At 45.0% G+C, this 26,721-nt stretch overlaps 2 protein-coding genes across 3 annotated transcripts in view; one reads left to right on the top strand and one right to left on the bottom strand.

Annotated features, from left to right (window-relative positions):
• Window positions 1-26,721, top strand: part of LOC140460064 (uncharacterized) — a 507,032-nt gene that overhangs the window by 128,610 nt on the left and 351,701 nt on the right. The window lies entirely within an intron of this gene.
• Window positions 18,186-26,721, bottom strand: part of LOC140460964 (uncharacterized) — a 384,505-nt gene continuing 375,969 nt past the window's right edge. The window contains exons 1-2 of one of the 2 annotated variants that reach the window (XM_072555708.1): window positions 22,396-22,444; window positions 18,186-20,136 (exon numbers count right to left, since the gene is read on the bottom strand). In XM_072555708.1, the coding sequence (XP_072411809.1) occupies window positions 18,252-19,763 (1,512 nt within the window). In that variant the 5' untranslated portion in view covers window positions 19,764-20,136; window positions 22,396-22,444 and the 3' untranslated portion in view covers window positions 18,186-18,251. Of the gene's footprint in view, window positions 20,137-22,395; window positions 22,445-26,721 lie in introns of those variants that run through there. The other variant, XM_072555709.1, reaches the window with a different exon arrangement.

Genomic DNA, 26,721 nt, shown 5'->3' with positions numbered 1-26,721 from the left:
TGGCTGACTCCTGCTTCTATTACTATGAACCGAAAACCCTGCATTTCCCATGGCTAACCCAACTAACCTGCACATCCCTGGACACTATAGATAATTTAGCCTGGCCAATCCAATTCAAGGCTGGTGAGCAATGTCGTGATGTGGAAATGAACATCAGAGAATGAGAGAAAGGGAGAAGGAGAATAAATATTCCAGCAATCAAAACTGGATTCAGAAGATCACAGAAACTGAAACTAAAAACTGAATGTGAGCTGCATTTTAACAGAAGTGAATGAATTGACATAACACATTGAAGAGAATAATTATGATCTGAGACTCCTTACAGGGACATGGCTTCAGGATGGCAAGGACTGGATCCTGAATATCGAGGGGGTAGTCAAATGGGACTCTCCCTAAAGGTAGAGGGTTGGTGCTGCTCATCAAAGCACTGATCACAGGGTAGTCTGGTGTCAGCTTGGATTTCAGGTCCGCACTTCTCTATCCTCTGTTGATCTCCCTGTTCCCACAGAGTAAGATGTTGGTTTGTTCTCAGCTCTGCTGAATTTCTGCTGAAGCTTTAACACCCCCTTTTACATGTTCTGGAAAAATAAAACATATATTCAATCGAGACCCAATCCATATTCTCCCAGACTGTCAACCAGTCCAAGTAAATCTGAAGTAGGGTCACCCAGGATTCTGATAGTGCTCTACCTGAGGAATTCTCTCTCCCTTACATCTAACTATTAATATCCAGCTATGATTTACAAACATACTTGCACCAACAGAAATAAAGCATCTGTTATCAAATAGACATATAGATATCCAGCATGGAAACAGGGTTTCTCTGTTACACACATAGAACCACACTCTCCATGGGGATGAATTTGTATTTGAAGCATTACATTTGCAGATACATTCTATTTTGCTCAAAAATTCTAAATTGGAGGAAGGACAAATTTGACGGTATTCGGCAAGAACTTTCAAAAGCTGATTGTGCACCAAAGTATTCAGGTAAAGGTACGGCTAAAAAATGGGAAGCCTTCAGAACTGTGATAACTAGAGTCCAGAGAAAGTATATTCTTGTTTGGGTGAAAGGAAAGGCTGGTAGGTATAGGGAATGCTGGATGACTGGAGAAATTGAGGGTTTGGTTCAAAAAATGGAAGAAGCATATGTCGGGTATAGACAGGATAGATCGAGTGAAGCCTAACAGTATAAAAGCAATAGGAGTATACTTAAGAGAGAAATCAGGAGGGGAAAACAGGAGACATGAGATAGCTTTGGCAACTAGAGTTAAGGAGAATCCAAAGGGTTTTTACAAATACATTAAGGACAAAAGAATAAGTAGGGAGAGAATAGGGCCCCTCAAAGATCAGCAAGGTGGCCTTTGTGTGGAACCGCTGGAGATGGGGGAGATACTAAACGGGTATTTTGCATCCGAGTTTACTGTGGAAAAGGACATGGGAGATATAGAATGTAGGGAAATAGATGGTGACATCTTGAAAAATGTCCATATTACAGAGGAGCAAGTTCTGGATGCCTTGAAATGAATAAAAGTGGATAAATCCCCAGGACCTGATCAAGTGTACCCTAGAACTCTGTGGGAATCTAGAGAAGAGATTTCTGGGCCTCTTGGTGAGATATTTGTCTCATTGATAGTCACAGGTGAGGTGCCAGAAGACTGGAGGTTGAATAATGTTGTGCCACTGTTAAAGAAAGGCGGTAAAGACAAGCCACGGAACTATAGACAAGTGAGCCAGACGTCGGTGTTGTTGGAGGAAATCCAACTGAGGGACAAGATGTACATGTATTGGAAAGGATAGGACTGATTAGGGATAGTCAACATGGCTTTACGTGTGGAAATCATGTCTCACAAACTTGAATTAATTTTTTTGAAGAACTAACGAAGGGAACTGATGAGGGCAGAGAATAGATGTGATCTATATGGACTTCAGTAAGGCGTTCAACAAGGTTCCCCATGGGAGACTGGTGAGCAAGGTTAGATCACGTGGAATACAGGGAGAACTTGCCATTTGGATACAGAACTGGCTCAAAGGTAGAAGGTGGTGGTGGTGGGTTGTTTTTTTCAGACAGGAGGCCTGTGACCAGTGGAGTGCCACAAGGATCTGTACTTTTCATCATTTATATAAATGATTTGGATGTGAGCATAAGAGGTATAGCTATAAGTTTGTTGATGACACTAAAATTGGAGGTGTAGTAGACAGCAAAGCAGGTTACCTCAGATTACAACAAGATCTTGATCAGATGGGCCAATGGGCTGAGAAGTGGCAGATGGATTTTAATTCAGATAAATGTGAGGTGCTGCATTTTGGGAAAGCAAATGTTAGCAGTAGTTATACACTTAATGGTAAGGTCCTAGAAAGTATTGCTGAAGAAAGAGGTCTTGGAGTGCAATTTCATAGCTCCTTGAAAGTGGAGTCGCAGGTAGTGAAGAATAGGATAGTGATTGGATAGTGAAGAAGGCATTTGGTCTGCTTTCCTTTAATAGTCAGAGTATTGAGTACAGGAATTGGGAGGTCATGTTGCGGCTGCACAGGACATTGGTTAGGCCACTGTTGGAATATTACATGCAATTTTGGTCTCCTTCCTATCGGAATGATGTTGTGAAACTTGAAAGGGTTGAGAAAAGATTTACAAGGATGTTGCTAGGATTGGAAGATTTGAGCTATAGGGAGAGGTTAAATAGGCTAGGGCTGTTTTCCCTGGAGCGTCAGAGGCTAAGGGGTGATCTTACAAATATTTATAAAATCATGAGGGGCTTGGATAGGATAAATGGACCAAGTCTTTCCCCTGGGGTGGGGGAGTCCAGAACTAGAGGGCATGGGTTTAGTGTGAAAGGGACCTAAGCGGCAACTTCTTCACTCAGGGGGTGGTATGTGCATGGGATGAGCCGCCAGAGGAAATGGTGGAGGCTAGTCTGGATGGGCATATGAATAGGAAGAGTTTGGAGGGATATGGGCAAGCTGCTGGCAAGTGGGACTTGATTGGGTTGGGATATCTGGTCGTCATGGATGAGTTGGACTGAAAGGTCTGTTTCCCTGCTGTCCATCTATGACTGTATAACTCTAAATGCACAATGTGCTGGCAGTCAATGCAGGCAGCCAATACATGTAATATTTTGTAAATTTCACTTTGCAAATCGAAGCGGGCTGACTCAAGATTGGGATACAGACAGACTCTGACCTCACTCCTTTCATGCATTATCTGAGCTGAGATGTCACCTTTTCTTATAAAACCTGAAGTTATCTCGAGAAGGAGCCTGACAGAAAGTTCTGGAACTTGCTTATTATTGATACCTGCAACCCATTCTAAAAGATGAAATCCAGGTTTGTTCAGTATATAATTTCAGTGGCAGGACACTGTAATGTTTTTCCATAAATTCTGTGTCTTATGATCTTGTACTCCACAACCAACTGAATAAGACGCAGCACTCTGAAAGCCGGTGCTTCGAAATAAACTTGTTGGACTGTAATATTTATTGTGTTATATGTAACTTTGTCCAGGTTGGGGTGGATTCGCCATGTTAAATGACCCATAGTGTTCTGTTTTGGATGTGTTCAGGTGGATTGGCAGTGTTCAGTTACCCATATCGTCGAGGGATGTGCAGTTTAGGGTGGATTGGCTGTGCTAACTTACCCACAATGCCCAGGGATGAGCAGGTTAGCATGGATTGGCCGTGCTAACTTAACCTACACACCCCTGGGCACTATGGATAAGATGGATTCACTGTGCTAAATTCACTCTTTTATTTCGAGAGTGGTGCGTGTAAGGAATGAGCTGCCAGAGGAAATGGTGGATGCTTGTACAATTATGACATTTGAAAGGCATCTGGATGGAAATATAAAATGGAAGGGTTTAGAAGGATATCGGCCAAATGATGGCAAATCGGTCTAGATTAATTTAGAATATCTGGTTGGCATCGATGTGTTGGACTGTTTCCATGCTGTATATCTCTGACTCTGGCTTGCCACATCTGTATGTTCAGTTTCTCCCTGGTGTCGGTGTTAATGCCTTTGATATCTCATCTTGCTCTCTCCTTTCCAGGGATGTTAACCACTTCATGTCTGGTTGTTCCTCAAGAACTTGCATTGCAGGTTCACCCTGAACTGACACTATTTTTTGAGCTTCCCAAAATCAGACCTGCTCACTCTCAGCAGTGGAGTTATCCAAAAGTCAGAGAGATGTCAATCTTGAAGTTTTTGCTGTTCTGCCCCTGCAAGATCCTGAATCAACACCTTCAGGAGAATTAGTTAGAGTGCTGTGAGAACAGAGGGGGAGAGAGAGAGAGTGGGATGGTGCTTTCCATATTCAGTGTGGAATAACAAAAGAAAAGAATGTTCTGCAGAAAGTAGAATTGCTTGTTCTGAATTTCTACCTTGCACTGACAGTCATGACTTTTGTAATCTCTCTTTACAAAGCATTTGATGATACGAAGACGGAAGTTTCAAAATCAACAGATGAAGGGCTGATGCCGGAAACATCAACTTTCCTGCTCCTCGGATGCTGCCGGACCTGTTGTACTTTTCCAGCGCCGCACTGTTCAACTCTGACTCTCCAGCTTCTGCAGTCCTCACTTCGACGTCTATGTCCGACAGTCACTCAATCCATCAGGACTGCAACAATATTTGACTGTGATTCTGTGAGAAGGAGCAAAGCCTTTTGGTTCCTGTTGGAGCATGTCTTCAGCATCAATGGGACTGGATGAGAGACCCTACTGTTGCAGCGCACTGATTGTGGAACCTGAAGCAGTTATACGGCCTGGAAAGAGGAATTCAAGGCAGGGAGGGGCTGTACATGCGTTTGTGTGCAGCTGAAGCTTTGGCCATAGAAACCCAATGGATCCCTCCCCGTGCAGAAACCGTGGAAGTGCGGCGACTGCAGAAAAGTCTTCCGTGTCCCTTCTATCCTGGAGACTCATCAGCGCAGTCATACTGGGGAGAGGCCATTCACCTGCCCCGAGTGCAGAAAGGGCTTCAGCGATGACTCCGACCTGGTGAGGCACCAGCGGGTCCACACAGGGGAGAGGCCCTTCAGCTGCCCCGAATGTGGGAAGGGCTTTACCCAGGCCCCCACCCTGCACTAGCGAGTACATGTACCATCGCAGGGGGATTAAAGGAGGGATAGCCAATTGCCTTATTGAATGGACTATCAACCCAGTTCTGGGGACTGCCAGGTTTGAATCCCGCCATGGCAGATGATGGAATTGGCTTTCGGTCAGAAATCTGTAGTTCAGAACCTAATGAAGAAATGATTGTTTGGGGGACATCACCCATCTGATTCACTCACATCCCTTTTTAGGGAAGGAAACTGCTGTTGTGGGGAAGGATTCACTCAGTCATCCCAACTGCATCCTTTACCAGGTCTGGCCTACACATAATCCAGACCCACAACAGCATGGTTGACTTTTCATTGCCCACCACTGCCACCAGTCATTGAGTGGGGAAAGACTTACTTGTTTACAGGGTATGGGTTGAAATTGCTGAGTGAGGCAATACTCCTACAGTTAAGGCTGTACCAAGGATCCAATTACAAACTGACAACTCGGTGGTGACCATAGTAAAGAAGGTGAGGTGGTGTGGGGTGGGGGTGCACTCTTTGACCTTAAGCTATTTAAAAAGCAGCTACTTTTTCTACACCTTTTTGCTGGGAGGATCTGAAGCTGTAACAACGTTGGGTCACAATAAAGGTTACCTGAACTTATCACCGGGCTCAGACTCTCATTGAAGGCTTTGAGCTCCAATCGTTTTTTGTTTTAAAGCTGCTCATTTCATTTCAGCCTCCTGCACTAAGTTTCCAATGTCATGTATCAGATGGAGCAATGAATGAGGAGCTAGTATCGTTAGAAGTTGTAAATTTTTCAGAAGTGCAGGTACTGCACCGTTTCATCAGCATTGTATAGTTTACTGGTAGCAGTGGGAGATGTGGGCTGCGTTCACTGGAAACGGTGTGGAGGTGCCGGTGTTGGACTGGGGTAGATAATGTTAAAAATCACACAACGCCAGGTTATAATCCAACTGGTTTATTTGGAAGCACTAGCTTTCAGAGTGCTGCTCCTTCATCGGGTAGCTGTTGGCCGGGGAATAATACACCGATTGTATAGCAAAAGATCACAGTGTCATGCGACTGATAGGATACATTGAACAGACCTAGATTGTTGTTATGTCTTTCATCTTTTAGAATGGGTTGCAGGTTTTGGTTCATTAATATGTAAATCCCAGAACATCGTTAAAGTTACGTTCTTGAGATAACTTAATGTTTTATATTTAAAAAAAGTGACATCTCAGCTCAGACAATGCATTAAAGATGTGAGGTTCGAGTCTGTCAGTATTCCAATCTTGAATCAGACTGGTTCTATTTCCAAAGTAGGAATTTATAAAATATTGCATAGATTTACTGCCTACAGATAGTCTGCTTTTTGAGCAAAATTGAAAGTATCTACAAATATAATTCGGCCAATACAAATTCACTCCATAGAGTTTTGTGTGTGTGTGAGTTTGTGTGTGAGTGAGTGCGTAAGAGTGAACTGAGTGTGATGGAGTTTAAGCCTGTGAGTGTGTTGTGGGGCGTGTGTGTGTGTGTGTGTGTCTCTCTCTATGAGAGAGGTATGAATAAAAGTGAGAGGTTACATTTTGCGAAACAAGGAAGGGCTGGACATAGTGAGTTTTGAGAAGATTTGTAGCTCAGGTTGAGGCTTTGGATGTACGTTTGCTTGCTGAGCTGCAAGGTTCATTTCCAGACGTTTTGTTACCTACTGGGTAACATCTTCAGTGGGCTTCAGGTGAAGAATGCAGGAATTTTCAGCATTGCTATGTACAGTTAATGGTAGGTCCCTGGGTCGTGTTGTGGAACAGAGACACTTTGGCAGGGTGGGTGGGGGGAGTGGTTAGGGGGTTCAGGTATATAGTTCTTTGAAAGTTGCATCACTGGTAGACAGGTGGAAGAGAAGGCATTTCGCACGATTGCCTTCACTGTCCACCCCATTGAGTGTAGAAGTTGGGACATCACGTTGAGGTTGTACAGGATGTTGGTGAGGCTACTTTCTGGGTACTGGATACAGTTTTTTTGGCTCTATAATAGGAAGAATACTATTAGAGAGGGTTCCATAAAGATTTACCAGGATGTTGCCTGGACTGGACGGTTTGAGTTATAAGGAAAGGTTGGGACTGTCTTCCTTGGAGTGTATGGGGTTGAGGGGTGACCTTACTAAAATTTATAAAATCATTAGAAGTGGAGGTAAAGTGAATAGCAAAGAGCTCTTCCTTTGGACCATAAGACATTGGAGTGGAAGTAAGGTCATAAGTCCACTCCGCCATTTAATCATGACTGACGGGCATTTCAACTCCACTTACCCATACTCTCCCCATAGCTCTTAATTCCTTGCAATACCAAGAATTTATCAATCTCTGCCTTGAAGACATTTAATGTCCCGGTCTCCACTGCGCTCCATGGCAATGAAACCCACAGGCCCACCACTCTCTGGCTGAAGTAATGTCTCCTCATTTCCATTCTAAATTGACCCCCTCTAATTATCAGGCTGTGCCCATGGGTCCTGGTCTCCCTGCCTAATGGAAAACACTGACCAGCATCCATGCATTATCTTGTAAGTTTCTATTAGATATCCCCTCAACCTTCTAAACTCTAATGAATATAATTCCAGGATCCTCAGCTGTTCATCGTCTGTTCGGCCTATCATACCAGCGATCATTGCGTGAATCTCCGCTGGACATGCTCCAGTGCCACTATATCCTTACTGAGGTGTGGGGCCCAAAATTGGACTCAGTATTCTAAATGGGGCCTTAACAGAGCTTCATAAAGTCTCAGTAGCACATCACTGCTTTTACATTCCAACTCTCTTCAGATAAATAACAACATTATATTTACTTTCTTACGCACAGACTCAACCTGCAAGTCAACCTTTAGAGAATCTTGGACTAGCAGTCCCAGATCCCTTTTGTACTTTGGATTTATGAATTTTCTCACTGTTTAGAAAATAGTCCATGACTGTATTCTTTTTTCCGAAGTGCAAGACCTCACATTTGCTGACATTGAATTTCATCAGCCATTTCCTGGACCACACTCCTAAACTGTCCAAATCTTTCTGCGGCCTCCCCACCTCCTCAGAACTACCTGCCTGTCTGCCTAACTTTGTATCATCAGCAAACCTCGTGGGAATGCCCCCAGTCCCTTTATCCAGATCATTAATATATAAAGTGAACAGCTGCAGCCCCAACACTGAGCCCTGCAGGACACCACTTGTCACCAGCTGCCATTCCGAAAAAGAACCTTTTATCCCAACTCTCTGCCTTCTCTCAGGCAGCCAATCTTCAATCCATGCCAGTAGCTCAACTCCAATACCATGGACCCTTACTTTACTCAGCAGCCTCCTATGAGGCACCTTATCAAAGGCCTTTTGGAAATCGAGGTAGATGACATCCTCTGGGTTTCCCAAGTCTAACCTACTTGTTAACTCTTCAAGTTTGTCAGGCACGACCTCCCCTTACTAAATCCATGCTGACTTATTTTAATTCAACCATGCACTTCCAAGAATTTAGAAATCTCATCCTTCACGATAGATTTTAGAATTTTATCTACAATTGAGATTAGGCTAATCAGTGTAAAATTTTCCAGCTTTTGTCTTGATCTTTTCTTGAACAAAGGACTTACGACAGTGATTTTCCAATCATCTGGGACTTTCCCTGACTCCAATGATTTTTGAAAGATTACAACCAACATCTCTGCTAATTCTTCAAACACCTCCATCAGAACGCTAGGCTGTAGCCATCAGGGCCAGGAGATTTTTCAATTTTTAGACCTATTAGCTTTTCTAGCACTTTCTTTTTTATATTGGCTACCATACTCAACTCTGCCCCTTAACTCTCCTTAATTGTTAGGATATTACTCATGTCTTCCACTGTGAAAACTGACACAAAGTATTTATTAAGTTATTCAGCTATTTTCTTATCTCCATCACTAGCCTTCCTGCATCAATTTGGAGCAGCCCAATTTCTACGTTTGCCTCTCGTTTGTTTCTTACGTATTGCAAAAAACTTTTCCTATCATTTCTAACATTACTGGTCCACTCACCTTCATATTTGATCCTCTCCTTCCTCTTTGTTATCTTCTGTTTTGTTTTTGTAGTCTTCCCAAGCTTCTGATTTCCCAGTGGTCTGGCCACTTTATAGGCTCTCTTTTTCGTTGATGCATTTCATGACTTCCTTTGTCAGCTATGGCAGTCTTCTTGCCCCCCACCCCGCCCGATAATCTTTCTTTTTTGGGGGAATGAACCTCTGTACTGTGTCCTCAATTACACCCAGAAATTCCTGCTATTGTTGCTCTACTGTCTTCCCCACTAGGCTCTGCTTCCAGTCAATGTTTGTCAGTTCCTCTCTTATTGCCCTTTATTTAACTGTAACACCATTACATCCAATTTTGCTTTCTCTCTTTCAAACTGCACGCTGATCTCTACTATATTATAATTGCTGCCTCCTAAGTGTTCCTTTGCTTTAAGATTTTTAATAAATTCTGGCTCATTACATAGCACTGAGAATTGAAATATGCTCAGTTAGGCCACAGTTGAGGACACTGTGTAAGGGGCGAATGGCCTATTCCTAGCCTTTTGAAATTGGTTCTGGCTCTGTGGAAATAGAACCATTGAGTTGTACAGCACAAAAAACAATCCTTTGGTATGGGCCAACCAGATAGCCTAAATTAATCTCATCCCATTTGCCAGCACTTTGTCTATATCCCTCTAAAACTTCCTATTCATGTACCTATCCAGATGCCTTTTAAATGTTGTATTTGTACCAGCCTCCACCATTTTTCCTGGCAGCTCATTCAGTTCACACACCAACCTACATGTGAAAAAGTTGCCCTTTGGGGCCGTTTTAAATCTTTCCCCTTTCACCCAGAAACTAATGCCCTCTTGTACTGGACTCCCCCACCCCAGGGAACTCCTTATCTTTTTCTCATATCCAGACCTGTCAAGATCTTATAAACCTTCATCAGGTCACCCCTCAGTCTCCAATGCTCCAGGGAAAATAGCCCCAGCCAATTCAGCCTCTTCCTGTAGCTCAAACCCTCCAACCCTAGCAACATTCTTATAAATACTTTCTGAATTCTTTTAAGTATCACAACATCCTTCTTGTTCAGTGAGTAATAGGCTGTGAACAATCTATTTTATTCAGGTCGTAAGAGGGTGCTTTTCTTGAGGCGAATTAACTTTCACACTTTTTTTTTAATCCTTGAGTTCCTTTTAAATTTTTCCCCTCTCACCCTAAACCTGTGCCCTCTAGTTTGGGATTCCCCCTCCCCTGTGGAAGAGACAGGCAAAAGGAATGAGATGTGCAGCCACAGGGGAAAAAAAAATGTGACTCCCGCCTTTTTTATCCCAAATTGGCAAATGGACACAAACTCTGTCAGTAACAACCAGCGCCGGTCGCCATTGGTCAGCTGGAGTAAGGTGCGTTCTGATTGGGCGGGGCGTGAATGACGGAAAGAAGAAAAACAAAGATGGCGGCGCGAGGCTGCGGTTTTCTCATCGACTCAGCGGGCGGTTTCTGACGGAGGGAGGGGGGCAGACAGGCATCGTTTACCTCAGAAAATACCTTTAAAATACATTTCAAATTAAAGTCGGAACTTTTCAAACAAAAGTTGTGAAGAAAAGGAGACAGTCCCCGGTGGGGTTTATTGTTTATTTTTGTATAATTTCCGGGGCCCGGGAAGGGGGAGGTGACGGTTACCGGGTGAACGAGAAAACAAATTAAAAATGTCGGCGGTGGAGGAGAGAGAGCCGGCGCCCGCGGCTTCTTCGGCGGCGGCCGGAGCCCAGGAGCTCAACAACCCCCCGGAGCTGGAGGAAGGTCCGAGCTCCAAGAAGCGGGGGGTCCGGCTGGAGGCTGGATTTGCTCAAGGCTTGTATCTATTAACTTATTTAAATGGTACCTACTGTATGGGGCTATGGTTTACATTAAAACCGGAGGATCATGTCAGAGTGTTTGTTTATATTGAGCAGTTGTAGTTGGTAAAATGCACTCCCTGGAGAAGCACCTTCTATGATGCTGCATTTCTTGCCTTCTGCCCTTCCCCCATTTGTTATCTCACATCTTGATTTTACATCTTATTTGGTCAAATTTAATTTCATACTAATGAGATTTGGTATTCTCTGTGTGTTATTAATTTGGTTGTTGGATTATTGTAAGAAAAAAATAATGGTGTCATGTCATTTCTGATGTCAGAGTTTGACATTAAATGTGCAGATGTGAATATCAGTAAGTTGTGAAAATAGATCAAGAACTTGTGGTTCTAACAAAAAAAAGCAGTTCACTGATATTAATAGCATTGTTTCTTTTGAGGATGATGACTTCAGTCTGACCAACAAACCGTTTCATGTCGTCACCCAATTTAATTAAAATTTTCTTTAACTTAATTGAAGAAAATAACTGGCAGGCTAAGATTTGTACAATTTGTTTATAAGATTAATTTATACGTCCATTGCTCTCAATGTGGTCTCTGCCACGTTAGGGAGACTGGACGCCAACTTGCAGAACATTTCAGGGAACAGCTCTGGGACCCCAAAACGAAACAACCCCACCGCCTTGTGGCTGAATGCTTTAACTCCCCCTCCCAATCCGTCAAGGACACGCAAGTACTCTGCTGCCTCCCCCTTCAAGTTCTAGGTGCCTGACACTTGTGGGAAGAACACCTCGTCTTCTGCCTTGGGACACACTAACTACATAGGATCAATGTAGATTTCACCAGTTTCCTTATTTCCCCTCCCCTTCCCCCACACCACACACCTTGTCCCAGATCCAGAGTTGAAAAATGTGGTACTGGAATAATGCTGAGAGGCCATGCCTCTCGGAATTCCCTGGCTGTTCTCTGGCATGGCACTCATCCACAGATTCTATCAACAAACAGATTGACCTGGACCCAATATACCGGCGACTGCAGTTGGAACTGACAAAGGGAAGCGGCAGAGACAAACTACTATAAATGCCGGAGGAAACATCACAGAAGCACTTCACAAGAGGCTCCCAAGCACTGAGGATATCACCTAGACAGGGGATGAAACATCTGCAACAAAAATTCACAGCTCGGCAAACACAATCACAACGAGCACCCGAGCTACAAATCTTCTCAAACTTTGAATTGAGCATAGGAGTTGGGACATCCTGTTGCAACTGTCACACATGTCACACAACACAAGGCATGGTCCTTCTCTGACTGACCATCCCTTTGAATATCAGGGGGAAGACACACCTTTAATTGTAACATTCAGGAAAGATGCCTTACTTCAACAAAAATGTGCTGTGCTGTGCTCACAGATGCTTGGACAGAGAAAGGAAGTTGCAGTCTGGGGTGAAGCTCAATATTCATTCAGAGAGAGAGAGGAGCAGCAGTAGCTTCAGAAACTCATGGTCCAACTTGTGCATTCAGACAATTGGAGGGGGAGGGAGGGGGGCGGGGCTTCTGCGCAAAATCTGGGAATGAAGCAATGTCTCCCCCTTTCCATTCCTTATCCTGGGAGGGAGAGAGAAGGGGGGATGCACTGTTCACTTGCAGCAACGGGAGGCAGAGATTATGAATCCAAGCAGGGAGCAGACTCTGCAAAAGTCATTTTCAGTCGGCTTCTTCTGAAATATTGTGTGCAATTCTGGTCTCCCGCCTATAGGCAGGATGCTGTGAAACTTGAAAGGATTCAGAGAAGAGTCACAAGGCTGTTGCCAGGGAAGGAGGGTTTGAACTACAAGGAGAGGCTGAATAAGATGGGGCTGTTTACCCTCGAGCATCGCAGGCTGAGTGTGTGTTTTTTAAAGAGGTTTATAAAAACTTGAGGAGTGTGGACGGGGTGAGTAGACAAGGTCTTTTCCCTGGGATAGGGGGAGTGCAGAACTAGAGGGCATAGGTTTAGGGCGAACGGGGAAAAATTTAAAAGGGACCTTGCAGTCAACCTTTTTTTGCAGAGGGTGATGAGTGTATGGAATGAGCTGCCACAGGAAGTGGTGGAGGCATCTGGATGGGTATATGAAAAGGAAGGGTTTAGAGGGATATGGACCAAGTGATGGCAAATGGAACTAGACTAATTTTGGATATCTGGTCAGCATGGACAAGTTAGATCGAAGGATCTGTTTCTGTGCTTTATGTCTCTGACTCTATGACTGGTGAAAAGCGTTGGCATTCGTTGAAACATTTATGCAACAGAAAATTATAAGAGGGTAAAGATAAGCCTCACGTCATTGATCCATGAATCCTGGTGGTATAGATGTATTTCCAGTAATAGAGTCAGTGTGGCATGGAAGGAGTCCAAAAGACGGCTTCTTTTACAAAAAGTCACACTTAAAACTTAAATCTGAATCTTCTGGAAATGTAAGACAACCGTGCATTAATATAAGACAGATAAGTCTGGGGTATATGTTGCATATTTGATGGAATGTTTAAGGCTCTAAAAGCATGATGTGCAGTGTTTCTGGGCTCATAATATTGTACTGCAGAATATTGTATATCTTCAGTAAGAACGTCAATACCGCATGATAGATGTTCATTCAGCAACTTGAGTGAACTCTTCATGGAGTATGCAATCCACCACATTACCCTGCTGTATACATTTACATATAGATCAGCACAAAGATCTTGCGTATTAAGAGAGGAAATAATGTTCCACAGAAACTAGAATTGTGTGTTCTGATTTTCTATTGTGGACTGACAGCGATGACCTTTGTAATATTCCTGTGGAAAGAGATTGCAAGAGAAGAATTTAGAGGCAGAAATCTCAGACGAAACAAGTCTGACAGTTGCTTGATTCACCAGGACTTGGATATTGATGGCCTTGTAAACAAAGGGGAGAAGGTCTGCCTGCTTTGTTAGGTTTCAAACGTCAGTGTGATTGGAGACTCAGAGTCTCACATACCCACACACCAGAGTCGTGACTGGAACATGCTTTACAGACTCCAATAATCAGAGGGTTCACCAGTAACACCACGCATATGCTGTAAGTGTGAGCGAGTTTCAACTGATTGTTGAACCTGGAGAAATATGAGGACACCTGCACCTTGGAGAAATCATGAAAATGCAGGGAGTGTAGGAACGGTTTCCCTTCCCCGCCTGCGCGATATTCATCAGCATTTGCACACCGGGCAGTGGCCATTCACCTGCATTCAGCACGGGAAAGGCTCCACTCAGTCGCATCACCTCTTGGTCCACACCGGGGAGAAACTGCTCATCTGCCCTGTATGCTGAAGCAGATGAAGGACATTTTTTTATCCTGGATGGAGCATTCTGCAGGTATACCTGAAATAGATACATTTGTCTCTGTCCCATTGAGTCTCCAGCACAGGGCCAGGCCAAGCTGCTCAATTGGTCTCTGTGTTTATTCTCCACCGGAGCCTCCATCCACCCCTCTTCATTGCTCCCCCATCTCCCCTCCATCAGCATAAAGGTATCCCCCACTTTTCGAAAGTTCACTTTACACTACTTCACTTTTACAAAAGACCTACATTAATACCTGTTCTCACAAACCAAAAGAAATCTGAAGAGGATTGTCGCTTTTACAAAGAAAGGCATAATATAAATTAATTCATGGTAATTGCTTCTTTGCTTTAGGCCATTTCGGCTTATGAAAGGAACACTTTACTTTCAAATAGTGGGGGAAAGCTGTATCAATACAATACAGCACAATCACAGGCCCTTCTTATTTAGTTTAGGCACCACCTCCAAGCATGTGCTAATTCTTAATCCTTACTTAGATCTGCTAGTTATTGCCCATGTGTGGTTTCTGTTCCTCTGTTCACCTCCCGTTCATGCGTCTATCAAGATACATCTTAAACGTTGTTAAGGTGCCTGCTTCCACTACCTGCACTGGCAGTGCGTTCCAGAAACCCACCATCCCTCTGTGAAAATTCCCCACCCCCACCACTTCTCCCCCAAACAGTCCCCCTCTCACCTTGAACCTCTTTTAGTTGACTTTTCCACTTTGGAGGGAAAAAAACACCTCTGACTATCACAGAATCCCTCCAGCGTGGAAACAGACCATTCAGCCCAACAAGTCAACACTGGCCCTCTAAAGATTAACACGTGGAGCCCCGTTTTCTTACCCCCATTAGTCAGGAGTAAATGTCGATAATGCACCGAACTTTCACATCCCTGAACATTGGGGCAATTTACACACAGACGATCCAACTTAACCTGCCTCTCCCTGGACACTATGGGTAATTTAGCTTCGCTAATCCTAACCTATACAAGTTTGGATTGTAGGAGGAAGCCGGAGCACCCGGAGGAAGCCCACACAGACACGGGAGGTGGGGTGCAGGGACAATCTGCCAACTCCACACAGATAGTTGCCTGACACTAAAATCGAACGCAGGTGTGCAGAATAAACAGCTGTAATGTAACTCTTACACTGAAGGAAGCGTGCTGTGTACCTTCTTGACCACCATGCCTACCTGCATTACCACTTCCACGGATCTATATGCCCAGATCCCTCTGTATGCCAGTGCTCCTATGTGTTCTGCCATTTATCATACAATTCTTATATTTCCTTCGTCTCTATCGAGCTTCACCTTAACTGCCTTTCTCTCTTCATCTCTTTTTTTCCCCCCTCCTCACCACTCCACACATCAGCATATCACAAGACCATAGGAGCAGAAATTAGGCCATTCAGCCCATTGAGTCTGCTTCGCCATTCAATCACGGCTGATACGTTTCTCAACCCCATTCTCCCCGTAACCCTTGAACCCTTTGATACTCAAGAACCGATCTATCTCAGTCTTAAATATACTCAGTAACTCGGCCTCCGCAGCCTTCTGTGGCGGTGAATTCCATAGATTCACCACACTCTGGCTTAAGAAGTTTCTCTTGCCTCTGTTCTAAAGGGTCTTCCCTTGACGCGAAGGCTGAGCCCTCAGGTTCTAGTCTCTCCTCCGAATGGAAACATCTTCCCAACATCCACGCCGTTCATTATTCTGTAGGTTTCCATTAGATCCCCTCTCATCCTTCTGAACTCCATGAAGTATAAACCTAGAGTCCTCTAATGTTCTTCATATGTTAAAGTCTTCATTCCTGGACCATTCTTGTGAACCACGTCTGAACATGTTCCAGGGCCAGTACATCCTACCTGAGATATGGGGCCCAAATCGACATACAGTACTCCAATTGTGGCCTGACCGGAGCCTCTCAGAGCCTCAGAAGTACATCCCTGCTTTTATATTCAAGTCTGATCAAAATATTTACCTTCCTAACCACTAACTCAAGCTGCAAGTTTACCTTGAGAGAATCCTGGAGTAGAACTCCATAGTCTCTTTGCACATCAGATTTCTGAATTTTCTCCCCATAATCCTTCTGTTCCAGAGTAGCAGCAGAGATTTCCAGACACCTCGATTGTTTTCAGGGATACCAAAGGATGTTGGGAATTGCCAGTATCTCAGGCGAAGGCAGATGGGAATGTGGTGTGGTCCTTTAAACTGCAGAACTTTCCAAATTCCCTGAGTCAGCAGGAACTCTTTCTGGACCAAGAAACAAAACGGCCACTGAGAAACTGCTACATCAGAAGACCTCAGAGGCAGAAATTAGGCCATTCAGCCCATTGAATGGTGGAGTAGATTCAATCATTCTAAAGTATCAAGGGTTATGGGGAGAATTGGGTTGAGAAACATATCAGCCATGATTGAATAGTGGAGCAGACTCAATGGGCTGAATGGCCTAATTTCTGCTAGTTAACCATCCCTGGGAAGAAGGACGCAAAACAACAAGCTGTTTCCTGGGACAGATGAGCTAAGTGTTTAATAAGCTCATGACAAAAGGACAATTAAGTTTGTCTGTGGAAGGAAGGCCCTGACGTAAAGGGTTTTTTTGCAGGAAAGGCTGTACCAAGCAAACCACTAAACCTCGAGGATAAGAAGGTAAACGACAGACCGGAGATCTCCAGAAATGTGGGGAGGTGATGTTAGAATCTAAAGAAGCATCACATCACCGATTTGAAAGTGAGGAATCTCCACCAGAATTCAACCTCAGAATGAAGTGGCAGCAGTACTTGGAAGAAGAATGCTGCATTGAATCCCTGGACACTTCCAGAGACAGATACTTTTGGTGGAAACTCAGTTAAATTCTGCCATCAATTGGGTGATAGCCAAATTGTGAGGTTGAACTTGGTTACTTGAGGAGTTTTATTTTTGGTTGCTGCATACAATAAAGTGTAAATCATTGTTTCAGCAGTTAATTGTGTGCAGTTTCTGAGTTAAGAGCCAAATTAAGGCGATTCACCCACAACCACAGTGAGAGGCTGGGATTCATGTTGATTCCATTGCATTCAGCAGTACATCACGTCAATACTCTTATAAAGCGAAGGTTGACAGCACCACCTTTCTCAAACAGAAACACCCAGAGGACCGTGTCACCTAATAATCTGTAAAATTAGCATTAAAAGTGGTGTAACCTGCTCTAGTGATAAGAATAAATCCTCAACACTTTAAAATCAACAATCAGCAATTTATTTGTCCAACTCTCATGGTGAACAAATGAACAAAACTATTGACAAACTGGATACAGGCCAGGAGCAGATGGATGGCACTAGTTTAGTTGGGGATCATGGACTGGTTGGTCTGAAGGGTCTGTTTCCAGGCTGCATGACTCCATAGCACGGAATGAATGGGGATCCATCCCAAAGATGATAAAGGTTTCAAGCACTACCTTCGGCAAATGTGTGGACTCCCTCCAGATAACTGAGGGCAGTGGGGCACTGTGAGGGTCAGTAGATCAGTCAGCCAGCCAGTTCTTTCCAGGAGACTTGTCTCTCAAGAAAGGAAGTGGTTTCCTGTCCCATCAGCCAGATTATCCAGTTTGGATTAGGTCCTATATTTCCAACAAAATATGTAGACAGGGCAGTGTCTATAACAAATATGTTATTAAACTTGGAAGAGTGCTGAAGACATACACAAGGATGTTACCAGGATTCAAGGGTCTATGTAAAAGGGAGAGGTTGGACAAGCTAAGATATTTTTATTTAGAGCATTAGAGACTGAGAGACGTGCTGGGGCGGGGTGGGGGGCATCGTGAAAGCTACACACAGACTGTCATCCCGAGTGTGGAATTGAACCCAGGTCAGCATCGTGAGGCAGTGGTACTAACCACGGAGTCACCATGCCACCCCTGAGCCATGTAGGTGGGCTTGTTGGGGGGGGGGGGGGGGGGGGGGGGGGAAGTGCGAGTCCAGCACAAAACAAAAAAAAGCTCACTGCACCCACTGTCAGAATGGGCAGGAGGTTCAGCCTTGGGGGTGACCCACAGCAGTGTCACTGGTGGAATCTGATTGTTGGATGCACTGGTGCCCCTGCTGGTGCCTCCGCAAGTTGCAGAACAACGTGAACCTCCGCCCACAGTCAGGGCAGGCAAACGGCTTCTCCCCGGTGTGAACCCATTGGTGGGCCAGCAGGTTGGAGGAGCGGGTGAACCCCTTCCCACACTCGGGGCAGCTGAATAGCCTTTCCCTGGTGTGGACCCGCCGGTGGGACAACAGGTCAGAGGAATTGCTGAAGGCCTTACAACACTCAGAGCAGGCAAAAGGCCTCTCCCCCGTGTGGACCCGCTGGTGTCTCAGTAGGGTGGAGGTACTGCTGAAGACCTTCCCGCACTTGGGGCAGCTGAAGGGCCTCTCCCCCGTGTGGACCCGCTGATGGGCAAGCAGGTTGGAGGACTTATTGAAGGCCTTCCCACACTCTGGGCAGCTGAAGGGCCTCTCCCCCGTATGGACCCGCTGATGGGCCAGCAGGTTGGAGGAATTGCTGAAGGCCTTCCCACACTCTGGGCAGCTGAAGGGCCTCTCCCCTGTGTGGACCCGCTGATGGGCCAGCAGGTGGGACGATTTCCTGAAGGCCTTCCCACACTCTGGGCAGCTGAAGGGCCTCTCCCCAGTGTGGATTCGCCGGTGGGTCAGCAGGGAGGAGGAATAGCTGAAGGCCTTCCCGCACTCTGGGCAGCTGAAGGGCCTCTCCCCCGTGTGGATTCGCCGGTGGGTCAGCAGGGAGGAGGAATAGCTGAAGGCCTTCCCGCACTCTGGGCAGCTGAAGGGCCTCTCCCCCGTGTGGATCTGCTGATGGGCCAGCAGGTGGGACGATTTCCTGAAGGCCTTCCCACACTCTGGGCAGCTGAACGGCCTCTCCCCCGTGTGGATTCGCCGGTGGGTCAGCAGGGAGGAGGAACAGCTGAAGGCCTTCCCGCACTCTGGGCAGCCGAAGGGCCTCTCTCCCGTATGGACCCGCTGATGGGCCAGCAGGATGGAGGAATTGCTGAAGGCCTTCCCACACTCTGGGCAGCTGAAGGGCCTCTCCCCCGTGTGGACCCACTGATGGGCCAGCAGGATGGAGGAATTGCTGAAGGCCTTCCTACACTCTGGGCAGCTGAAGGGCCTCTCCCCCGTGTGGACTCGCCAGTGCGTCAGCAGGTTGGAGGAGTCGCTGAAGGCTTTCCCACACTCATGGCAATTGAAGAGCCTCTCCCCTGCGTGACATCGCTGGTGGGTCTGGAGGTTGTCCACCCAAGTGAACCCTTTCCCGCATACGGAGCAGTAAAACGTCCTCTCACCAGTGTGTATATGCTGGTGGGCTAGCAGGACACAGGAGCAAGTAAAGCCCTTTGCCCGCTCGGGGCAGGAGAATGGCCTCTTCCCAGTGTGATTGCACTGATGAGCCGCCAGGACAGATGGGACACAGAAGTCCTTCCCGCAGTCGCCACAATTCCATGGTTTCTCAACAGGTTGTGTTTCCTCGGGTTTCTCCATGGCCGAAGCTTCAGCTGCACACACACGTGTACAACCCCGCCATGAATTCTTCTTTCCAGGCAGTAGAGTTGTTTCAGGCTCCACACTCAGTGCGCTGCAACAGTAGGGTCTTTCAACCAGTGCCCCCGTACTCAAACAGGAACCAAAAAGAAAGCTTTGCTCCTTCTCACAGAATCATAGTTGAAAATTGTTGTGGTCCTGATGGACTGAGTAACTGTCAGACACTGATGTGAAAGGGAGGACTGGAGACGCTGGAGAGTCAGAGCCAAAAACTGCATCGCTGGAAAAGCGCAGCATCAGAGAAGCAGGAGAATCAACATTTTGAACATAAGCCCTTCATCTGTTGACTTTGAAACTTCTGTCTTTAGATAGTCTGTAAGAAAAGATTACAAAAGTCATCATTGCCAGTCCGGTTAAGAATGAGATATCAAGGCATTGACACTGACACCAGAGAGAAACTGTACACATAGATGTGGCAAATGTTAGTGGCAAGCCAGAGTGATAGAGATATTAGGCACAGAAACAGACCCTTCGGTCTAATTCATCCGTGCCAACTAGATAACCTAACCTCATCTCGGCCGATTTGCCAGCATTTGGCCCATATCGTCTCAACCCTTCCTAATCGTACACCCATCCAGATGCCTTTTAATGTCATAATTGTACCAGCACCCACCACTTCCTCTGACAGCTCTTTACTTAAACACGCCACTTTCTGCATGAAAGACTTATCCCTTAGGTTCCTTTGTTAAGTTCTTTTGCTTGAGCTTCTTACACTGCAATACGCCAACTTCTGTGAACAACCAAACTTTATTAAGTACAGTACAAGCTGTGGAGAAACTAATAACACTCTTTGCAATGCTGGTACACAACAGTACCAAACAAAAACCCCTTAAAAAAAGTAAAACTGAAACAGAGGCTTACAGTTGAAGTTAGAAGGCCAGAAGAAGGAGAGAATGTTAGCAGTCATTCTCCACATAGTCCACTGCTTAACCCAAACGAGACTTCAGCTTTCAGGACTGACCACACCCTTTCATTATACAGGTCACTTCTAAAACATAAAAGCTTTGGCCTCAAGACTCATCTGTTCACATATAACCAAAAATGCCTCCCAATACCATTTTTCATCTCTGTACTAAACCAGTCGCTTCGGAGCCCGGGTTTTTTTTACCATCGCTCTGAAAAAAACTAAGGACACAGCATCCTTGAGAAGAAGGACCAGCTTTTAGTAAAAGGACCAGCTTTGTGACAGAGGGATATAGGCCAAACACTGGCAGGTGGGATTAGATTAGTTTGAGAACATAGCATGGAGTAGTTGGACTGAAGGGACTGTTTCTGTGCTGTTTGACTCGGTAACTGTTCTGCAATGGTCTGAAAACCATTTTCTTGCCTTCCCCCATAAACATCCACTTCTTTGTTGTTCCAAAATCAGATGAACTCAGCCTTGAATATATTCAATGATCCCATAACTGCAGGAAGACATCCCCACTTCTGGACTCAATTACTCTTGCTAATATAACACGTGCTTTGCTCATTGCTTGCTACATCTATCTGACAACTGGCATTGACTGGTATGGAAGGATGCTGAGGCCCCTTTATACACATTCCTGATGAAGGTCTCGTGCCTGTAACGCTGACTCTCCTGCTCCTCGGATGCTGCCTCATCTGCTGTGCATTTCGAGCACCACACTTTTCGACTCTGATCTCCAACATTTGCAGTCCTCACTTTCTCCACATCCTAATATATCACCAGTTAAACAATGCATCTCCTTTCTGCTTCCCCACCCCACAAGGGAATGCTATCACTTCACATCATGGTACTGCATTTTCCATGAGTTTGCCAACTGAGACACAGACCTGGCCCAACTTTTCCAGAATCTGTCCCCTCCATAAATTGAGATTGTGAGAGACAGACAATAGGGTGTCTCTGATTAGCAGGAGGACTACGCTCCTTCCGGTCCTCCAGTGCTTCCTATTGGCCCAACAAAAGGAGATCACGCGCAGTTTCCGCGGACAACCAGGAGCACGCACAGGTTTTGCTGACACCGGCGAACATGCGCAGTTGTCACCGAGGAGCATGCGCAAGACGCTCTGTGAAGTTGCTGGTGTTACTGACAGGTTTTGTGCCCAAATGACAATTGGAGACAAGAAACGCTGGAGCGACATTTTATATTTATCCTGCGACTCGACATTTTATTTCTTTTGCATTTTATTTGACTACTCATCTTTTTCTCAGGGTAGGGGACTCCCAAACGGGAGAGCATAGGTTGAGGGTGAGAGGGAAAAGATTTAAAAAGGACCTAAGGAGTAGAAAAAAAAGTGTGAAAGTTAATTCCCCTCAAGAAGTGCCCTGTCCAAACCTGCACATCTTTGGATTGTGGGAAGAAACCGGGGCACCCAGAGGAAACCCAAACAGACACAGGGAGAATGTGCAAACTCCACACAGTCACCCAAGGCTGGAATCGACCATGGTGGTGTGAGGCAGCAGTGCTAACTAATATTCGCAAAATACTAAATTCAAACTTGATTGGAATTCAGTATTTTGGGGCAAGATTTAAATCAATTGGCCAAAATTGAGTATATTTTTGTCTCCAGGCAACCCAGCTACTGAGCTGTTAAAATGTTAAATTGTTACCTTGTTCAGAACGTTTGGTGCTATGTCAGGTGGTTCTGCTCACTTTTCAACTCTCTTGAAGGTAGAATACACCTCTACACCTTCTAACAGAACCAATTTTCAAGACTAGGTATCGGCCATTCACCCCTAACAGGTGAAAGTGAGTACTGCAGATGCTGGAGATTAGAGTCAAGACTATGGTGCTGGAAAAGCACAGCAGGTCAGGCAACATCCAAGGAGCAGGAAAATTGACATTTTGGACAAAAGCCTCATTCACCCCGAACAGCCTGTCCTCAACTGCACATAGTTCAAAGCAAGTTTGAGAAAGATGGCTGCAGCTTTGTCTTAATATAAAATTGAACATGCGTTCAAACTTTAATGCTGTTTCTGAATATATTATTTTAGCTATTCTGAATTTGAAAGATCAGCCATTTCTCGTGCACCCCTATCTCCCAGGCAGTGTCATCACCAACCATTCTCTCTCTCTCTCTTCTGAGATGAGCTTGATACAGCGATCAAAGAGAGCTCGAGGCATGAGAAAGTTTAGTGGGAGTTGGAAGAGATACAGAATGGACAGGGTGACAGATTGTGGGGGCCATGAGAGACTGGGGGGAACAGAGGGTGGTGGGGGTGGAAAGGAAAGACTCGGGGGAAAAAGGGTGGAGGAAGACAATGAGGGCGAGAGAGAGTAAATGGGGGGCAGAGAGTTGCGGGGCGAGAGAGAATGGATGGGGGCAGTGGGTGGGGAGAGAGACAGCACAATTCCCACCTTCCCCAGGACTGGGGCAGTGTCCCATGAACTGGAACCTACTCCTCCCACAGCAGTCATTTTTCAATCCACATATGGCTAAAGCAGGAGAATTATATAATCCCTGCAGGCCATTTCACCTATCAAATTCACACCGACCTTCCACACAGCATCCCACCCAGACTCATCAACTTACTCTACAGCCCTGCAGTTCCCCATGGCTAACCCACTCTAACCTGCACATACCTGGACACTTTAGCACAGCCGATCCATCCGAAACTGCAGATCCTTGGACTGTGGGAGGAAACCGGAGCACCCAGAGGTAACCCACGCAAACAGAAGGGGGAGAACATACCAAAGTTCACACAGACAGTCACGAGAAGGTGGAATCAAATCGCTTCTAACAATTCTCCCACACCTGCAAAACCCTGAGCACTATGGGTAATTTAGCAGGGCCAATCCACCCTAACCTGGGCAAAGATAAAAATCACATGACGCCAGTCCAACAGGTTTATTTGGAAGCACTAGCTTTCGGAGCACTGCTCCTTCATCAGGTGGTTGTGGAGTATAAGATCATAAGACACTGAGTTTACAGCAAAACATTAGAGTCATGCCACTGAAATGATACATTGAAGAAACCTGGATTGTAAAGTCTTTCATCTTTTAGAAAGAGTTGCTGGTGTCATTAATATGGAAACCCCAGAACTTCTTATAAGACACCTACTCGAGATAACTTAAGGTTTTATTAGAAAAGATGACAACTCAGCTCAGACAATGCATGAAAGGTGTGAGGCCAGAGTCTGTCTGTATCCCAGTTTTTGAATCAGACTGGTTCTATTTCCAAAGTGGAATTTATAAAATATTCTATGTATTGTCTGCCTGCAGATTGTGCATTTTTTGAGCAAAATACATGGTAACTGCAAATACAAATTCACCCCATAGACCTTGGTGTGTGTGTGTGCGCGCACGCACACACGAGAGAGAGAAAAAGTCTAGTTCCATACTGTATATCTCTAGGTCTATTGCATAACAGGTGCTTTATTTCTGTTGATGTAAATATTGTTATAAATCATAGCTGGGTCCTAATACATAGATGTAAGGGAGAGACAATCTTCAATTAGGACACTATAAGATTCTTGGCAGACCCCTATTTCTAGTTTACTTGCCAATGAACAGACACAAGCACCTATTTAATTCTAACTTTTCATCTTTTTTGTTATATTTTCTGGTATGATACTCTGTGTCTGGATGGTTGACAGGCTGGGAGAGTGTGGGTTGGACTTTGATTGACTGAATGATTTATTGTTCTGGAAGGTGTCAAAGGAGGTTAAAGCTTCAGCAGAAATGAAGCAGAGCTGAGAACAGACAACAACTATGTGGGAACAGGGAGATCAATAGAGGACAAAGAAACCAGGACCTGAAATCCGAGCTGACACCAGACTACCCTGTGATCAGTGCTTTGATTAGCAGTGTCAACCCTCTACCTTTACCTAGCTTCCCATTCGACTTGAATGCCACAAATCCCCTCAATATTTAGGATCCAATCCTTGTCATCCTGAAGCCATGTCTCTGTAAGGAGTCCCAGATCAAAATCATTCTCTTCAATGTGTGCAGTCAATTCATTCACTTTTGTTATGTTGCAGCACTGTTACGACACGGGGTAACCCCCTCTGCTAAATTGAACCATCAACACAGAAGTGATTCACCCCATGCAGTAATATGTAAAAGTTTGAGGGGCAAAGAACTATCCCAGAGGTAAATATTTAAAGTAAAAATTAACAACTTTACTCTTTATGTCCAACACAGAGAATATTAAAACTCACAAAAATGCCTGGTGTTATACTCCAAAACATCGGATCATTTTATTGGTGTTAATATTATCGAAATATTTAATTCAAACTTGATTGGACTTTGGTATTTTGGGGCAAAATCTAAACTGATTGGCCGAATTTGAATTTGTTTGTGCCTTATGGCAACCATTTATTGAGATCGTGGCTGATCTATCCATCATCTCAGCTCTTCTTACTTGCATTATCCCGAATCCTTGATTCCCGAAGAGGTGGGGGTGGGAGGGGTGTATGAGCAGGATGCTCTTCGGAGGGGTCAGAATGGACTTGATGGGCTGAATAGCCTGCTTCCACACTGTAGGGCTTCTATGATCTACCGCAGTTGTGTTTGCCTCAGATCACAGCTCCCAGAATCTCCCACCTTCTGCAAATCGAAAGACAAATCCCACCCTGCCCTCTCGTATGTATGTTATCTAAATGCTTAATCGTTTCTAGTGAACACAGCCCACACCTCCCTCTGCTGCCAGAAACCTTTACAATGCTGATGAAACAATGCCATTCCTGCAGTACTGAAAACCGTAAGGCTTCTAACGATACCAGTTACACACAGCTCCTTCTGATGGACAGCATTGGAAATACAATGTTGGAGGCTGGCCGAAATGAGCAGTTTAAAACAAAAATCCACCTAACCCTTCACTGGATACCCCAATCAGCACACTGTCTTTCCTGCTGGGAAGCCTTAAAGCACTTCACCCCCACAGTGCAATGAATTCCCACTTTCCACCAAAATCCTAAACGTGCTCACGTACTCAGTTGCTGTCTCACCAATGAAATACTTCATTGTCACTTCTTCTGCTTCCAGTAAAGGCAAAACATCTTTGAAAGCTGCTCTGAAAGTCCAATCTTCACAACAACACTTCTGCTTTCACACAAGATGATTAAAGTCATACAGCACAGAAACACAGCCTTCGGTCCAACTCATCCATGCCGACCAGATATCCTAAACTCATCTAATCCCATTTGCCAGCATTTGGCCTGTATCTCTCTAAATCCTTCTTATTCACATACCCATCCTGATGCCTTTTCAATGTTGTAATTGTAGTCGCCTCCACCACTTCCTCTGGCAGCTCATTCCAAACATGCACTATCCTCTGTGTGAAAAAGTTGCCCCTCAGGTCCGTTTTAAATCTTTCTCCTTTCACGTGAAACCTCTGCACTCTAGGTTTGGAGTTGCCTATCATGGGGAAAAGATTTTGGCTATCCAACCTATCTATACCCCTTATCAACTTCTGTAAGGTCACCCATCAGCCTCCAATGCTCCAGGGAAATTATCCCTGGCATATTCAGCATCTTCATATCGCTCAAACCCTCCAACTCAGTCTACATCTTTGTAAAACTTTTCTGAACCCTTTTAAGTTTCACAATATTCTTCCAGAGGAGGGCAACTGGAATTGCACAGTTTTCCAAAAGTGGCCTAACATGACCTCCCAACCCCTGTACTCAATGCTCTGATCAATAAAGGAAAGCGTACCAAATGCCTTCTTCACAATCCTGTCTCCCTGCAATTCCACTTTCAAGGAATTATGAACCTGCAAGGACACTTTGTTTAGCATCACTTCCCATTAATTATATAAGTCGTGCCCTGATTTGCCTTACAAAATGTAACACCTCACATTTATCTAAACTCATTTTGCCACTCCTTGGCCCATCAGCCCATCCGATCAATTCTAATTTATATTGAACTTCGCTTCCTCTCTCATCCCCTAAAAGCTGAGAATCTCCATCCGACACACACTTCCTCCATTCTGACTT

This window comes from Chiloscyllium punctatum, chromosome 36, assembly GCF_047496795.1.
Source record: "Chiloscyllium punctatum isolate Juve2018m chromosome 36, sChiPun1.3, whole genome shotgun sequence".
NCBI classification, from domain to species: domain Eukaryota; kingdom Metazoa; phylum Chordata; class Chondrichthyes; order Orectolobiformes; family Hemiscylliidae; genus Chiloscyllium; species Chiloscyllium punctatum.
The sequence above is the reverse complement of the archived record's forward strand: the minus strand, read 5'-3'. Positions and strand labels throughout refer to the sequence as shown.